The sequence below is a fragment of the Ranitomeya variabilis genome, chromosome 2 (assembly GCF_051348905.1).
Source record: "Ranitomeya variabilis isolate aRanVar5 chromosome 2, aRanVar5.hap1, whole genome shotgun sequence".
Lineage (NCBI taxonomy): Eukaryota > Metazoa > Chordata > Amphibia > Anura > Dendrobatidae > Ranitomeya > Ranitomeya variabilis.
The window spans coordinates 770,437,169-770,455,633 of record NC_135233.1 but is presented as its reverse complement, the minus strand read 5'-3'; the positions used below and the strand labels follow the sequence as shown (position 1 = coordinate 770,455,633).

The following is an 18,465-nucleotide window of genomic DNA, read 5'->3' as shown; positions in this document are numbered from 1 at the left end:
ACAGAAAAACAGTGAAACAATGTCTCAAATAAACATAACTTATTTATTAATTAAACTCAGAAAAAGACAAAGTAAGCTCTAGAATTGGGACAAAAAAACGGCCATATAAAGTATAGCACAGAGTAAGTTAGAACAAGATGCATGGAGCGGTGACATTAGCAAATAGTAGTTAATACTAAAGTGGTATAGCAATACAGCAGTGCCTCATACTGATCATACATAAGCTTCTGATATATACTTAATGGCAGTGGTTTCGTCCGCGAGTCCCCCACCCAACACACGTTTCACAAATCTTCGTCAGAAGGCATCACGCCAAGTTTACCTTGTCTTTTTTTCATTTTAACTGATAAAAGGTTAGGTTTATTGGAGACATTATTCACTATTTTTCTGTGGCATTATACATACAGTACAGTGCAGTCTCTATTACCTACATGTTCAATTAGAAAGTTATTTTGTCTTGCTAATTATTATATAATAGATGGTGGCCTGATTCTAACGCATCGGGTATTCTAGAATATGTATGTATGTATGTACATCACGCTTAGCACAGCCACGTAGTATATAGCACAGCCACGTAGTATATAACACAGCCACGTAGTTTATAGCACAGCCACATAGTATATAGCACAGCCACGTAGTATATATAGGACAGCCACGTAGTATATAGCAGCCACATAGTTTATAGTAGCCACATAGTATATAGCACAGCTCACGAAACACAGACAACCACGTAGTATATAGCACAGCCACGTTGTATATAGCAGCCACATAGTATATAGCAGCCACGTAGTATATAACACAGCCCACGCAGTTTATAACACAGCCCACATAATATATAGCACAGCCCACGCAGTATATAACACTGCCCACGTAGTATATAGCAGCCAGGCAGTATAGAACACAGCCCACGTAATATATAGCACAGCTTACATAGTATATAACACAGCCCACGTAGTATATACCACAGCCCACGTAGTATATAACACAGGCCACGCAGTATATAACACAACCCACGCAGTATATAACACAGCCCATGCAGTATATAACACAGCCCACGCAGTATATAGCAGTGTGGGCACCATATCCCTGTTAAAAAAAAAATAAAAAAAAAAAATAGTTATATACTCACCCTCCGGCGTCCAACGAAACTGTCCCGATGCGCGCGATGCTGCCGCCAGCTTCTGTTCTCAGTGATGCAAGTGTCTCGCAAGACCGCTAAGTCATCTGGGTAATTTCGCAATGCATCACTGGGAACGGAAACTGGCGGCAGCATCGCGTGCATCGGTGGACGTCGGAAGGTGAGAATAGCACAATTTTTACCCTTCGCCACGACAGCACCCCACATGAGAGAGAGGGATCCGCCCCATAGGAACAGTAAACCTACAGAATAAAAGGAGGCGGTCCCCTCTCCTCCTCAGTTTAGGTTTCCTGTTCCTACAGGGACCTGGCTTACCTACAGATGAAGAGGATCCCTGGGCCATGCACCCGCCTGCGTCGGTATCTGAGGGAACGGCAGGGGCTGCGGTTCCAGAAGCAGCGGCGGGGGAGCCCCTGCTTGCAGCCTCCCCCCTCGTCTGGCCAAGCATCCACGGTCCGGGTCCGGTCACCGTGGGTCCGCCCGGCACGGTGAGGACGCGCGCGCTGCAGCGGCCGGCTTAATATCCCTGGCCGCCGCATGGTTACTGAGAGCGGCGCGTCTAACCCGGAAGTCGCTGGAGCACTTCCGGGTTGGTCCGGGGAGGCAGGAAAATGGGCGGCAGATTTAAAAATGCAGCGCTAGCGTCGGGCCGGTGTGTGTAAGATGGCTTCACCGGCCGACGATGCGCACTTGCCCGCAGTGCAACAGCGTTCTCCCAGCAAGGAGAGAAGCGCTAGGAGCAGCACAAAGAGTGGTGGTCGACCTCCAGAAAAGGGTTCTACCACCAAACGAAATCCGCCTCCAGAACCGGTACCTGTCAGCTTCACTGGGTGAGTTTTTAAAAGAGTCTCTTCCTATATGCTGATATATGTTCCTCCTGTATCCTTCCTCTAGACTAAGAAAAGGACACACAAGTCCAAGCACAAGGAATGTGCTTTATGTACGCAGCCCCTCCCGGATGATTACGTTAAAAAACTGTGTTCGGAGTGTATCATGCAAACCTTACGGCAGGAAAATATAATGACTCCATCAGATGTCAGAGCTATAATCCGGGAAGAAATGCAGGGGTTGGCGCAGACAAGTAGCACCAGTACCCGTCAGCTTAGTAGGTCCAAATCTCCAGTCAGTTCACAGTCAGAGGATGTACGTATATCCTCAGGCGAAGCGGAATCCCAGCCGAGCTCATCCGAGACTGAAGGGGGACTTTGTCTTCCCAACAGCAGTGTGGACAATTTAATAAAATCTGTCAGAAGCACGATGGGGTGCTCAGATGAGAAAGAAAGTAAATCGGCTCAGGACATCATGTTCGCAGGGTTAGGACAGAGGAAACGTAGGTCCTTCCCCGTCATAAAAACTATTAAAGAAATCGTAAAAAAAGAGTGGGATAAGCAAAATAGAGGTTTTCTACCATCATCCTCTAAAAGACGCTACCCCTTCAGCGACGAGGAGCTAAATACCTGGTCAAAGGTGCCGAAGGTTGATGCCGCTGTAGCCTCCACAACCAAACAGTCAGTCTTACCGGTGGAGGATTCAGGAGTCCTGACAGACCCGCTGGACCGTAAAGCAGAAGCTTTACTAAAAAGGTCGTGGGAAGCCAACACGGGGGCGTTCAGGCCCGCCATATCTAGTACCTGCACTGCGAGGTCACTACTAGTGTGGATGGAGCAACTGGAGGAACAGATTAGAGGTAGAACTTCGAGAAAGTCAATCCTGCCGAAATTCCCTCTAATTAAAGAAGCAGTAGCATTCCTGGCTGATGCCTCCGTGGATTCGCTACGCCTAGCAGCCAGGTCAGCCGGCCTAGTGAACACAGCCCGGCGAGCACTCTGGCTAAAGAACTGGAAAGGGGACGCACAGGCCAAAGCAAAACTTTGTGCGATCACCTGCCAGGGTGAGTTCCTTTTCAGAAAAGCACTGGATGAACTCCTGAGTAAAGCAGGAGAAAGGAAAAAAGGCTTCCCTAACCAGTATCTTCCATCTTACAGGACAGCCTTCAGAAGACGCCCCTTTACCAGGAACAAGCCGTTCGAACAAAGGGAGCGATGGGAGTCGAAGGACCCGAAGCAAAAAGGTGCCTTTTTTAGCGGGTCCCATAACCCGAAACGCAAATACCGCTAACCAGGAAGTGGGTGGCAGATTAAAATTCTTCTTCCCCAGATGGGAACAAATAACATCCAGCCAGTGGATTCTGGACATTGTGCAATACAGCCTAAAATTGGAATTTGACCGAATCCCTTGGGATTCCTTTATAGTAACATCTCCAAAAGGTCAAGACCAACAAAGGGCTCTGGAATCTGAGATCCTATCTCTGCTGTCTAAAAAAGTCCTGATAGAAGTTCCCCAGGATCAAGAAGGGAAGGGGTTCTATTCCCCTTTATTCTTGATCAATAAGCCTGATGGTTCATTTAGAACCATCATAAATCTCAAGAGATTAAACACCTTCCTGCGTAATCATACCTTCAAAATGGAATCCATTAGTTCAACCGTAAAACTCTTGTTTCCTAGGTGTGTCATGGCCGGAATAGACTTAAAGGATGCCTATTATCATCTTCCCATACATGCCGAACATCAGAAGTACCTAAGGGTAGCAGTCACCCTGGAAGGACAGGTTCGTCACTTTCAGTATGTTGCAATGCCATTTGGGCTTTCTATGGCTCCCCGCATCTTCACTAAGGTGATATTAGAAGTGATGGCTCATCTACGTCAATGAGATACCTTGATAATACCCTACCTAGATGACTTTCTAGTGGTGGGAAACTCTATGCTTCAGTGTAAAACTCGTCTATCTAATACGATCTCGTCCCTACAGGAGTTAGGTTGGATCGTCAACTTCGAAAAATCCCTGCTGAATCCTGAAACCGTTCAGACATTTCTAGGAATCCAGCTAGACTCCGTAAGTCAGAGATGCTTCCTCCCCCAGGCAAAAAAACTGACTATACAATCAAGGGTATCAGACGCAATACGCAACCCCTACATGACACTAAGGAAGGGCATGTCTTTACTGGGGTCATTATCATCATGTATCCCTGCTGTACCATGGGCACAATTTCATACTCGTCAATTACAGTATGAGGTATTGTCGGCTCAGGGAAAAAACGGACATCTAGAAAGCAGAATAACTCTTTCCAAAGATGTCTTAGAATCACTATCCTGGTGGCTAGACATGGACCACCTCTCAGAGGGTGTGCCATGGATAATAGACCCGTCTAAAATAATTACCACCGACGCCAGCCCTATTGGGTGGGAAGCACATATGAAAGACAGTCTGGCCCAAGATACTTGGGACCAGGCAGAATTGTCGTGTTCCTCCAATTGGAAGGAGTTAAAAGCGGTAGAATATGCCTTAAATCATTTTCTTCCGCAGATTCAAGGAGCAAATGTAAGGATTTACTCGGACAATTCCACCACAGTGGCATATGTGAACCATCAGGGTGGTACAAGGTCAGGAAGTCTAATGACCATAGCGGCAGACATCTTCCAGCTGGCAGAGACTCATCTAACATCCCTAACAGCCCTGCACATCAGAGGTGTAGAGAACATCAGGGCAGACTACCTCAGTCGAAACGAGTTACGTCAAGGGGAATGGACCTTAAGCAAATACATATTCCAAATGATAACAGAATCATGGGGAATACCACAAATCGACCTATTTGCCACAAGAGACAACCGGCAAGTAGAAAGATTCGCTTCCCTGAACGCCATGGATCACCCAGATATGTTGGACTCTCTCCACCATCCTTGGAGGTTCCAGCTGGCATACGCCTTTCCTCCAATGTCTCTGATTCCTCTAGTGATCAGAAAAATCAGGAGGGAACAAGCAAGAGTGATCCTCATTGCACCATTCTGGCCGAAAAGACCATGGTTCTCTTGTCTCCAGACCATGTGCCTATGCGATCCATGGATTCTCCCATCAGACAAGAAGCTGCTGTCCCAGGGCTCCTTTTTCCACCCGCAAGTGAAAGGTCTTCACTTGACGGCGTGGAATTTGAGAGGCAACTATTAAGTTCAAGAGGGTTCTCAGCAGAACTAGTAAACACCCTCTTATTGAGCAGGAAAAGATCTACCACCCTAATCTATAGTAGGGTATGGAATAAATTTTTAGACTTTTACACGGTACCGTTCACTAAGCAAGTTCCAGTCACACCTATTCTAGAGTTCTTGCAAAAAGGCCGAGAGTTGGGGTTATCTGTAAATACCTTAAGAGTTCAGGTCTCGGCATTAGGAGCCCTATATGGATGCAATATAGCAGCTAATAGGTGGATCTCCAGATTCATAAAATCTTGTGAACGTAGTAAACCGGTCCATATTCCCCGTCTACCTCCGTGGGATTTAAATCTAGTGCTAGAGGCTTTAACCAGCTCCCCATTTGAGCCACTAGATTCAATACCTTTAAAAGTCCTGACATATAAAGTAGCCCTCTTGGTAGCCCTAACCTCAGCTAGACGGGTTAGCGACATCCAGGCCCTATCAGTAGACCCACCCTTCTTACTGATATTCCATGATCGGATAGTCCTAAAACCAGACCCCTCATACCTCCCTAAGGTAGCGTCCACCTACCACAGGTCACAAGAGATATTTCTCCCTTCCTTTTTTGATTCACCTGTAACTCCAGAACAGCATAAGTTCCACACCTTAGATGTCAGAAGAGCCATCCTGACTTATATAGAAAGGTGTCAGACATGGAGGGAGAGTAGGGCTCTGTTTATCTCCTTTCAGGGCCACAAGAAAGGACATGGGGTCACGAGAGCTACCATATCTCGATGGATCAGAGATGCTATCTGCTTGGCCTATACGTCAAAAGGCGAGATTCCTCCAGCGGGTATTAAAGCGCACTCAACACGAGCCATGGCTTCCTCCTGGGCGGAACAAGCAGATGTACCGATCCATTTAATATGTAAGGCCGCAACTTGATCTACACCTTCTACCTTTTACAACCATTATAGACTTGATCTATCTACATCTTCTGATCTGACCTTTGGTAGAGCTGTTCTTAACACAGTAATCCCACTCAAATAATGACTCTCTGAAAATCTCTCATGTGGGGTGCTGTCGTGGCGAAGGGTAAAAAGCCGGATTACTTACCGGTAATGCTCTTTTAATGAGTCCACGACAGCACCCATTTACTACCCTCCCTAAGTTATGCACAGCTCTTCCTTTTAAATTCACAAATAATGGTTGTATAGAGTTTAAGATATTTATGTTGCTGGATAAGAACTAATACTAAAGCTTTTTGTGGTTCCCTTTTTGTACTCTGTAAACTAAACTGAGGAGGAGAGGGGACCGCCTCCTTTTATTCTGTAGGTTTCCTGTTCCTATGGGGCGGATCCCTCTCTCTCATGTGGGGTGCTGTCGTGGACTCATTAAAAGAGCATTACCGGTAAGTAATCCGGCTTTTTTTTTTTTTTTTTTTTTTAATTATTTGTAACATTATATATTTTTACTATTGATCATAGGCAGCATCAATAGTAAAACGTTGGTCCGGGATGGGGCGACACACTGGCACTGACTGGAGGGAAGTAGGGAGGGGGCACTGACTGGAGGAGAGTAGGGAGGGGCCAATTTGCGGCCGGACTAAGCCTGTCGCTGATTGGTCACGGCGTGCCGGCCGCGACCAATCAGCGACTCGGGATTTCCGTTACAGACAAACAGACAGACAAACAGACGGAAGTACCCCTTAGACGATTATATAGATAGAGTTGTGAAATGTGATCTGACCTACTTATACCAAAACCAATCTGTTTGATGTAGCCGGGTTTTAATTCATGGAAGGAGATATTGAAGCTATATCCGACAACCATTTACTTCAGATGAAACCGCTTTTTCCTGAGCACAAACTGGTAGACGAGGGATAATGTACACATAGATCTATGTCAATATGTACAGACTGTACAGTGTATTACCAGTAATGGACAAACAGATTACTGATCATTTAGCCGTGCTATTTCTATAAGCAGAATTATTTTACAAATACAAATGTCCGTGACGTTCTGTTCATTTGTATGGATTACCCAGTTCTGTACATTTTGCTGGTAGGAAACACTCGACTGGATTTATATGATTACCATCTGGCAGCCAAGAAAGTAAGATGAATTACCATTCCTAATCCTATGAATCGTAAGAAAAGCATCCTCTTACTTATCTGTATTTTCCAGATATCACAGAAAAGAAAATGAAGAACCTTCTTCACATATAGAAACAATGGAGTCTGCCTGGCTGCCCTTATTGTGTCTACTAATTTATAAGAAAGAAAAAGGAAGAATGATGTACTATATTTCTAATAAAATAATGCAAATCATAGATACCAGGCAGACCCCAATACAGTAAATGGGGTCCTACTGGTGCCATTTGAATCCATTATGTAACAGATCTGTCCTTTACATTAATTCCGTTTCTCTGTTTTTAGAATGGAAGTCTGAATAAAGTCTAACTTAAAATACCAGTTTTAGCAAAATCAATTATTTATTATTTAGCTGCTTCCTTATCCCCTCCATTTCCTGGCCATTTTCTATTTTGTCAGTTAATAGCCAAATGAGGGTTTGTTTTTTGCGGGACGAATTGTACTTTTGAATGATGCCTATGATTTTGCGATATAGTGTACTGGAAAGCAAGAAAAAAAATTCAAAGTGCATTAAAATGTAAATAAAAGTGAAATTCTACAATTTTTATTTATTTATTATGTTCACTATACAGTAAAACTGACCTTTTAATGATTCAGGTCAGTACAATAAGTACAATTATCTAGATACCAAACATGTACAGTTTCTTTTTTTTTATTTAAATGGTAAAATTTGATTGGGAAACTTGTAAAAAAAAAATGTTTGCGTGTCACCATTTTCCAAGACCCATAATGTTTAAAATTTTCGGGATATGGGACTGTTTGGGGGCTTATGTTTTGCGCCCTGAGTGAACATTTTTAATTATACAATTTTTTGAGTAGATATGATGTTTTGATTGCTTCTTGTTGTATTTTATTGTAATCTTGCGGTGGACAAAAAAAGTAATTCTGGCATTTTGATTTTTTTCTCATTACACCGTTTGCCAATCAGATTAATTTATATTTACATTTTGATAGATCAAACTTTTGTGAACACAGCGATACTAAATATGTGTATTTTTTTTTTATTTTTTTTTATATAAAAGGGGTGATTTGAACTTTTGTAATTTTTGCATTTTTTTCATATTTTTAAAAACATTTTTTCTCACTTTTTATTGTATTTGTTAGTCCTTTTTTGGGAATTAAAGCTGCAGTCATTCACTAAAATGACAATCTCCTATGAACGGCAGCTAAACACTGGCTTTGACAGGAGTATAGTAATAATAGGTGCCAGGGTCTTCAGCAAAACCCAGCTCTTATGCCAACCCAACAGCACCCCGCAATCATGACACGGGCATGCTGATGGGGGCATGGAATGAAGCGTCCCTTGCTGGCATGTGTTAAATGCTGCTGTCCGAGATTGACAGTGGCATTTTAAATGTTAATAGCCACAGGTGGAGCTACCCAAGGCTGTTAGAGGTAGATGATCACTGAATAAATCAGCCATCATCTGCAGGCAAAGATGCAGACTCGTCTTGCAAGCTCGCATCAAAGGCAGGGACACAACCTATGACGTAAATGTACATCATATGTTGTGAAGTTTTAAAGGGAACCTGTCACCAGGTTTGGCTGATACAAGTTACGGCCACCGCCTTTCAGGGCTGATATACAGCCTTCTATAATGCGGTAGATAAGCCCCCGGTCCGACCTGCAAGAGAAGAAAAATAACTTTTATTATACTTACCTGTGAGGTGGTCCGATCCGATGGGTGTCGCACGTCCTGGTCCGGCGTCTCCCATCTTCTTGCGATGCCGCCCTCCTGCTTGCTTCATGTCTCCCAGCATCGCGCTCTTGCGCAGGCATACTTATCTGCCCTGTTGAGGGCAGAGTAAGGTACTGCAGTGCGCAGGCGCTGGGAAAGGTCAGAGAGGTCCAGAGTCTGCGCACGGCAGTACTTTGCTCTGCCTTCAACAGGGCAGATAAGTATGCCTGCGCAGGAGCGCGATGCCAGGGAACCATGAAGCAAGCAGGAGGGTGGCAACGCAAGAAGATGGGAGGCGCAAGACCAGGATCTGCCACACCTATCGGACCGGACCGCTCCACAGGTGAGTATAATAAAAGTTATTTTTCTTCTCTTGCAGATCGGTTTAGGGGCTTAACTACAGCATTATAGAAAGATGTAGATAAGCCCTGAAAGGCTGTGGCCATAACTCGTATCGACCACACCTGGTGACAGGTTCACTTTAAGGGGATATTCTCAAGTTTTTAAATTGCTTTAATTAGTTAGCATGAAAATAAGCAAGGTTACAATTGACTTGCGTTTTCTATCTGCTGTCATTCTCCTGCTGTGAGAGCTTTTATCTTTTGTAGTGTATAGCTGGTTTCCATGGAGCTTGACAATTGAACTGGCCCAGCTTGGAGCTTGGTGCCTGCCCAAACACTGGCCCTGAATATTCAATAGTTACAGTACAAGGGTGGCGTTAACTTCTAGTCCAAGCGTTAACTCTCTCCAGCCAATTGACTTCTATGCAGCAGTTAGCTGCTCAAATCCCAACTCCTCCATCTCAGCTACTGACAAGCTACTGTTATATATCTTGCTAAATCATGAACCCGCAACATCAGCTTCTCCCACAGCAATTCTAAATACGGCTCTATGAGCCATGTGCTTGTTCAAATGCCCTGTTATATCTATGTGTGAATATAGTGATAGCGGTGTACACTCCAGAACAAGCACTGATAGGCGAATATGTTATAGTAGAGCTTGTGATAAGCTTGATAGTTCTACTAATTCTACAGCTCTGGTACTCTGGCACTTGTTTAGTGCACTTAGTATGCTAATTTTTATGGACTTTACCAAGGGGTCTTTAACCCTAGTATTCTTATTATCCTGTGAGCAATGCCCTTCGGTAAAGTTCATAAAAATTAGCACTGAATAAAAAAATCCCAGGTCTCTGAGACCATGTGGCAGTCCCATTCTCAACATTCGCTATACATGTACAGCCCAAGTCGGAGTGGAATATAATAGCTGTGAAACACAGCCAGGATCTGCCTGTAAGGCAAAATTCCCACAATGAGTATTTGGTGCGCTTTTGATGTTGCAGATTTTCTGCAGCATGTCTTCACAAATTATCTAGATTACCTTATTGCGATTTTAAATTTCAGTTTTGAGTGATTTTTTTTACATGCATTTTTGTTGCATTTTTCTGCTACTTTTTTACCCTTTTTTTTTAAACACAATTGCTTTGTTTTAGATACTTTCTGTTAGTTTCCGCTGAAGAAACGCACTAGAAATACATATGTGTTTTTACCCGCCTATTTTCCTCATCTCATTCCCGTTTAAGAAGAAAATCCACATATAAAATACATATGTGCCAGAAGCAGTCATATGCCTCCCCCTCTTTGAACCATGTTTATATTAAAGGACATGCGGTCCCATAGAGTTTATGAATGTTAGTATAATTGTTTACTCTTATTTCTATGTACATGTGTTATGCATAGAGTTAGGGAAATAAAAAGGGCAGACAATCTTAGGAATAGAATAGTGGGGCACATTAGAGATAGGAAATGAGAGTGTGAAAATTAAGCTTAGTGATTATAAAGGGGTTTTCCAGGCTGGGAGGAGTTAGGGATGGCTGTAGTACAGAACAGTGGGATATACTTCCTGGTTAGTGGGGAGTAGTGATGCCGCAGTGAAAGAAGGCAGACAACTAGCCATGGGGGTGAAGTTGCTGAGGCAAGAAGGGACCCCAGGCTGAGTGGCGTGCAGGCAGTTGCCATCTTAAATGCTAACCACTCCAAGGAGGATCTGAGCCTACAGCTGGGATTAGGCGGAGCTGAGATTGTGAGCATTTTACCTTTTCCTTTTGAAACCGGACAAGGGAACTGGTAAGAAGCTGATGGACCTAAAGGCACAGACCTCACAGAAGGGGTAGAGATTGCCAGGACAAGACAGGGATTGTCCAGCGTGGCAGAGATTGCCAGGACGACAGGGAAAGCCCCAGGAATGTCACTGTGTACGCACTGTGCCCCATCTGTAATGAAAACCCTGTTGATAAGCAAAGCTGAACTGTTAAGAATGGACATTGAATCTGGAGTTGTTTGTGAGACCCATGGATCTGGAGCCGGTATGACAGAAGCAGAGGGGAGTCCGGCAATTAATGTGAGTGTTCTGCTGTGCACGTTGCACATATAGCAGAAGGGACATTATGCTTCCTTTGTGGGGCGCCAGGGTATGGGAACACTATAGCTCGTTGCCATGACTACCACCCTGACCTCCTTACATATGTACCACAAGTGAAATTGACATGCTGCAGATTTAAAAAAAGTGCCACAAGGTCAGTTTATACTGCTTGAAAAAAGCACAGAGGGCATTAGGCACAAGATTTCTATAAATTGCATACACTTTTTTGAAAGCTTGAAGCAGTTAAAAGAAGTTACAAAATATGGAACATGTGCAACAAACCTTTAAATTAATGTATAAAACCAATATCAACTCCAATATTCAGGAAAATTATTTTACAATTCTTTCAAGATGGCATCTTACCCCTGTCAGGCTCAACTCCTTTCCCTTCTTATCCAGACACATATTGGAGAGGATGTGGATTTAAAGGCAATATAATGCACATTTGTTGGTCGTGTCCAAAAATAAAACCCCTTTGGAAGGAGGTTTATGATATAATTTTTAAAATAGGGAAACACAAATGAATTATGTCTCCTCAACTCTATCTTTTGTCCCTGGACTCTGACTCTCTTCCTCAAAATATTAAATGAATCTCCTTTCATATTTTCTGAGTTGCCAAAATGCTTATAGGTGCCAGGTGGAAATCTGAGATCATTCCTAGTATCAATATGCTAATGGACAGATCGGCTTCCCATAACACCTTTGAATTAGTTTTTGCCTTGAACAACAACTCCCTTACAAAGTATAAATCTAAATGGGTATTATGGAATTCAGTTTTTTTCTCCACATGCAGAGTCCTTTACAACTCTGAGGAGTTTTATAATGATACAGATTCTTTAGGTTATAGAGGTAACTATTTTTCTGATGACATGGTTCCCGATGACATTTTTTCTTCATGTTCATATTCTTCTTCAGAACATACAACCAGTTGTGAAAATTCTGAAATTTTTGAAAAATTTAAACAAAAAACTAAATCAGTCAAACTAAATCAAAGAAAATTACAAGGGCAATGTAATTACAATAATTCATTGATAAATGATATTCAAGCAACTGATGATAACCAAACAGAAAAATTTATGATCAACATATGTAAGGCCCTCCTAGTTCCAGTAGATATTTCAGGGAAAAATACAAATAATGACAATATTTTTGAGTTATTGTCTGAAATTGAAATGGAATCTGATGATTCTATACACTTAAACGAAGACAAAGCTTCAGAGAGTTTCATCAAAGAGCTCTTCAAAGATATGTTATCGAGCATAGCAGATGTCTCACTTTCAAAATCCTATGGGGCTTCTGATGGCTCCTTTTGTAACTCAAAGAGAATTGTCTCCTCATTCGAAATTCAAGAGTCCTCATATCCTACTAAAGATCAGAAAATTACTACAATCTCAGATTCATTGAAAAACATTCAAAAAGATATTACTTCCTTCAGAAAAAGTCTAACTAATCTTGAAGACTTTAAATGGAAAAACAATGTGAAGATCAGAAGGATTCCAAAAACGGTCCAGTCTTTCCAGCTAAGGGATTACATCTCTTCCTTAGTTTCTCATTTAATTCCTAATGCCCATGGGAAAAACTTAATTGAGAAGGTCTTTAGAATTCGCAGGCCATCTACTCTTCCGTCCGATGTTGCTACTGATGTTAACGTCTCTTTTTACCCCAACTGGGTCAGAAAAACACTACTCGGTATTTCAAAAGAGCCAAGATTCCTCTCTTCTCCGTTTAGTCATTTAACCTTTTTTTAAAGACTTGTCTAAGGAAACCTTGCATAAACGGAAATTATTTCAATACACTACTCGTGAGCTTCAAAAGGCCAGAATACCTTATAATTGGACTCAGTTCTCTACGCTACAAATTAAATTCACATCTAAATTGATTAATATTTCTTCTCCAGCGGAAGGAGCTGATTTCCTGAAACAGGAAGGGACCTGGTATAAAATCCTCCATGGGTTCTCCCGGACTCCTTTCTATGTCCAAATCAAACTTTAATCCCAAGTGAAATAGTTCTACAATCAACATTTTACTGAAAATAGTAACTTTAATATCTAAAAGCCCAGAAAAGCTGTTTTCCACTTATTCCTCAATTGTAGCTTGTAAATGAACCATACTTTGCCCCCACAAAGTCCTAGGGTCACCTTTGGTGATTCCAGACCGGAGAGGCCCTTAAATACATCATACATCATACTTACTTTTTTGTTATTAAGAAGCGACAGTTGTATTAGGTTTAATATTGAGCTACATTTAATCTGATTGAGTAAGCTACAGTCTTTTTCTGTTTAAGTAAGCTACAGTAGTATATATATGTATGCCTGTCTTTTCTTTTCCTTTTGTCCCTTCCACCCTGTTCTCCCTTACCCTTTACCCTTCACCTCTATTAAATTTATAAAATCAATAAAAATTATTTGAAAGATATGGATCTATAGCCAGTGGATTTGTCAAGTAGAAATCTTTTAAGATTGTTGCTCTTTACCGTGTCACCACTCTCAATGGATTATTGTTTGGTTCTGTTCCCTTGTTTTATCCCTAATTTCCCCTTTGTCCTACCGTATCCAAGTTCACCTCCTCCCCTCCCCTCTTTTTTCTTCCCTTTTTTCCCCTTTCCTTTTTTCCCCACTATCCTGTCTAATGTTGTATTATTATCCTTCATATAGTGTATATGGTATTTTTTGTCATACTCCAATAATATTATATGTGCTGAATTTCAACTCATGTTATATTGTCGCATATAACCTGTTCCCTTACCCTGATATTGTAAAATTTCCCCAAATAAAAATTATTGAAATAAAAATGGAACATGTGCACAGAAAGTTATTTTGATATTGCGGTACAGATGTTCATTCTTTTTGAAAGTTTTTTTATAGCACCACTCCAGCATTTTTTTTTATTTCAGCTCTTGAGTGGTGCTAGTAATCTAAGTTCCCTGAGCCTAGTCTTATACTTTCTAGCTGACGTGGTTGCAGAGAATTTGACCATGACCATTTGACACGTTTGGTAGGGAAGCCCGCTGATGCCCTTAGCTATTTCAGAAGTGGATTGTTGCGCAGAGACCCACTGGATCCCTGCACTGTAATACGCGCTTCTGGCCAATAAGATCCCAGCAGCTGACGTCTGTGAACAAGTCATTATCTGTGCATGGCGGTGACATCATGCGCCGCCCATCGCTTGCACGCTGAAGTCAGCTGCCGTCTTCTGTGCGGCTATTGAAAAGAACACCGAACGTCGTGGCAGCAGGGGAAGGTGAGTTGAATTGTTTTTTCATTATACTAGGAAAGGGAGACATTATACCAGGAAGGGTCCCAGTATGGAGGGCACTATACAAGTAAAGAGAGACAATTTATAATGTAGGGCGCAAGACAGAGGGCATTATATCAGGAAGGTGAGATAATATACCAAGAAGGTGCACAGGATGGATGACATTACACCAGGAACGGGAGAAATTATGCTAATGTCAGGTTCAGCCAGGACCGTAGTCATGGCCGAGGACACCGAGGCCTTTGTGTCCGGGCCTCCCCCCACAGAAAACATTCTTCCATCAGCATACCTGTGTCTTCTCTCACCATATCGCCAGGGACTCCTCTGCAGTGCTGGGGGCTTTGTGTAATAGACGTCACAAGAATTGAGACACAGTCCGTTTCAAATGCAAAATGAAGAACTCTACTCAATACACTTTGCAGCACATTCTTGTCAGAATCAGCATAAACATCAGGCTCCATACAGTACACAACTGTACTCAGTTCCACATCCTTCAGTACATTACGGGGTAATAACGCCTTGGGCGGTACCACAGCGTTCTCCTTGTCCAGACTCACTATTTCTGAGGACTCTTAAGTCCGTTTCGCCCCCCCAATAGCAACTACACTTACCCTTTTGTAGTGAGTACCACAGTAAATCAATTACACTATATATACAATTCACAAAGTGTTAATACACTGATTTGTGTAGCAGTACCAATGAGGAATAGTGGTAATACACATGTTCGTGTAGCAGTACCAATCTCTAGCATTATTAAGTGACATATCAAAGAACATCATTATCTATTTCTTATACAATATCTTGTACACAAGTGGATATGACCGGAACATAATGGTACCGGGACGGAGGTACGTCATGCATAGCCCATCCCCCTACACTAGGAAGGAGACATTATACAAGGATGGGGGACAATATTACTGGGAGGGGACCAGGATGGGGGATATGATACCAAAAAATGGTCCATGATGGAGGACATAATAATCGGAAAGGTGCCCAGAATGGAAAACATCATTACAGGAAGGGGCCAGGATGGGGAACATTATTAGAGGAAGGGGCCAGGATCGGTGACAATATTACAGGATGATTAACATTGTTGCACGAGAAGGCAAACACGTATGTCTTCACAGGATCTGGAATGCTACAAGGGCCTATACAACTGACAAGCATGCAGGCGAGGGCTCAGGACCAAATTATGCACTGTGGCCCATCGGACATTACCTACATATGCCACTGAATGGAATGGCTGTGGAGCATGTGCACTGGGCTAAATTGTATAACAGGGATAAAAATTCCCTGTTGTGCCACTCAGTGCCGGGCCCAGCAGTGGGACTCCCACTGATCAATAAGTTATCACCTATCCAGTGGGCACGTGAAAACTTGCTTGCACCCCCTTTGAATCTGTTACATCTGGGATTTCTTTTTTTGCATTTATCATATTCTTTAGGCTGTTTTTATAGTATTGTTTGTTTTCACAATAATTGTATTTCATTTGTACAGTTATAGTCCTAATAAGTGGAAGAAATGTACAATAGCATTTATAGCAAAATATTCAACATACCCCCAAAGCCAGGTCTCATAGTGAAGTCGTGGTCATCTATTCGAAGAAGCTGTTCAGATTTTGTGAGTGGTGATTTTGTTATATCTGGACTTCTTTTTATAACTGGGCTGTTTAAAAATACACAACAAGTTAACACTAATTTTATATACATTGAGTATCATTACTAAATAGAATACTTAATCACAGTGTTAGACTGAGAAACACTTTTAATTCATGTACAGTCACAATCAAAATGATTTCCCCCGATTGCAAACTACAAAAACAAATCTTTGCATTCAGATCTTTGATGTCATGATCCATTTTTGGATTGGTGGCAGCTCTGGTTCCACTCTGTTTTAAATGTAGCTTTTTTTCTTTCAAGACCAGCGGGGGTTAATGTCAGTTTTTCCCTCGCTGGCAATCTACTGCAGTTGCAGAGTTACTAGGTCAGCTGATGTGGGTGGTGACCACTCCCACCATCCTTTAAATGGTCACCTGATGCATCAGCTGACTGTTGGTGATAGAGTTTCTCTATGAAGACCAGCCATGCAGTTGCAGCTCTCTGGTGTAATCTATTTCTGGAGTTTTTGAGTCCTGTTTCTGTGTTATCTGTGATGTCGAGTTTGGCAGCGGAGTCTGGAAGCTAAGTGTTGTGTTTATTCCTTGTCCCTCTCTTGGTTGTCACTGTCCCCTGTGTGTGTTACCATTTGCAGTGGTGAGACTAGTGCTCTTGCTGGCCAGTGCACTAGCCAGGGCAGTGTAACGTGACAGCGATGGACGTGATTCCTGACGGCAGTGGAGGGAAGGACCCACTTAGGGCGTTAAGGGAGTGCAGGGACAGACTCAGGTTTGAGTTCAGGTGGTGACTGTCCCTCAATCCCTATCGATAGTGCCTTCCTCTTCCCTATACCATCCCATTGTGTGTGTCGTGTCATCTGCTGACCGACCCCGGTGAGGTTGTTACATATTTCGTGACATTTCATTTCTTCTTTATTGCAACCTTTTAAAAACTTCAATAGCTGTCATACAAAACTCATTAAAATTGCAAACGCATTTCAGATCAATGTCCGTATTCACTGCATACATTGTAGTGAACATGCAGGAAATTACGCTCCTCAACATGGAAATAGCAACACCAAGAAGGAAAAGTCATGGAACTATGGAAATTACATGATTGATAGACATGTTAATGATGTCCAAGCAATGTACAAGGAAAAAATGAACATTTAACTTTTTTCACAAAAATTTTACTTCAGACAGTTTATTATTATTTTCTCAAGTGTATCAAGAGAAAGTGAACCACAATATTTGTAGTGCAATTTCTCCTGAGTTAGGCTGGTTTCATACTTGCGTTGGGCAGAGCTGCGAAGGGCTGCGTATTTACTCCGTTAAGCCCCACCCACTGCCGCACCTCTTCCATTCAGCTCCGCCTAAGTCTGCATGCGTCCTGCGTACCTATCTATAACATTGGGTACGCAGGCCATGCGGATGTATGCGGATGTGTCCGCATGCTTCATTTTGAAGCTGAGCCGAACACAACATGTTGCATTTTGTTGCGGTTAGTGCAGCATCAAAACGATGCATGCGGACGCATCCGCATACATCTGCATGGCCTGCGTACCCAATGTTAAAGATAGGTACGCAGGACGCATGCAGACATAGGCGGAGCTGAATGGAAGAGGTGCAGCAGTGGGCGGGGCTTAATGGAGGAAGTACGCAGCTCTGCCCTATGCAAGTGTGAAACTGGCCTAAGCCAATATTCCATGTGTGGAGGAAGACCACTGTTTGGGTGCACGGCAGGGCTCGGAAGGGAAGGAGCACCATTTCATGTTATGAATGTAAAATTGACTGGAATCGTGAGTGGACGCCATGTCGCGTTTGGTGAGCTCCTGATGTGCCTAAACAGTGGAAATCCCCCACAAATGACACCATTTTGGAAACTAGACCATTCAAGGGAGTTATCTATATACATGCATATATACAGCAGACTTACTCTGGTGTTATGGACCTGGTGGTTAGGAGCACCCGAAGTGACCTGATGGTTAAAACAGAAAACCTGGGACAAGCTCTGAGGAGGTGGTAACTCTACTGACCGCAATCCCTAATCCTATCACACACACTAGAAATAGCCGTGGAGCGTACCTAACTCTCCCTAGACGCTTCTTCACAGCCTAAGAGCTAACTACCCCTAAAGATAGAAATAACAGCCTACCTTGCCTCAGAGAAATTCCCCAAAGTAAAGGTAGCCCCCCACAAATATTAACTGTGAGTTAAGAGGGAAGTGACAAACACAGGAATGAAACAGATTTTAGCAAAGGAGG

General features: G+C 42.7%; 2 protein-coding genes across 4 annotated transcripts in view; one reads left to right on the top strand and one right to left on the bottom strand.

The window, feature by feature from the left end:
* Positions 1-18,465, bottom strand: part of GABRR1 (gamma-aminobutyric acid type A receptor subunit rho1) — a 138,607-nt gene that overhangs the window by 33,968 nt on the left and 86,174 nt on the right. For both annotated transcript variants that reach the window (XM_077292874.1, XM_077292875.1), the window contains exon 3: positions 16,166-16,272. In XM_077292874.1, the coding sequence (XP_077148989.1) occupies positions 16,166-16,272 (107 nt within the window). The remainder of the gene's footprint in view (positions 1-16,165; positions 16,273-18,465) is intronic.
* Positions 4,391-6,767, top strand: LOC143809901 (uncharacterized). 2 transcript variants are annotated; one of them, XM_077292872.1, is made up of 2 exons: positions 4,391-6,032; positions 6,440-6,767. In XM_077292872.1, exons 1-2 carry the CDS (start codon positions 4,721-4,723, stop codon positions 6,517-6,519), a joined length of 1,392 nt encoding a protein of 463 aa, XP_077148987.1. In that variant the 5' UTR covers positions 4,391-4,720; the 3' UTR covers positions 6,520-6,767. The 2 variants fall into 2 exon arrangements, with proteins under 2 accessions (XP_077148987.1, XP_077148988.1); XM_077292873.1 differs by having other exon boundaries at positions 6,410-6,767.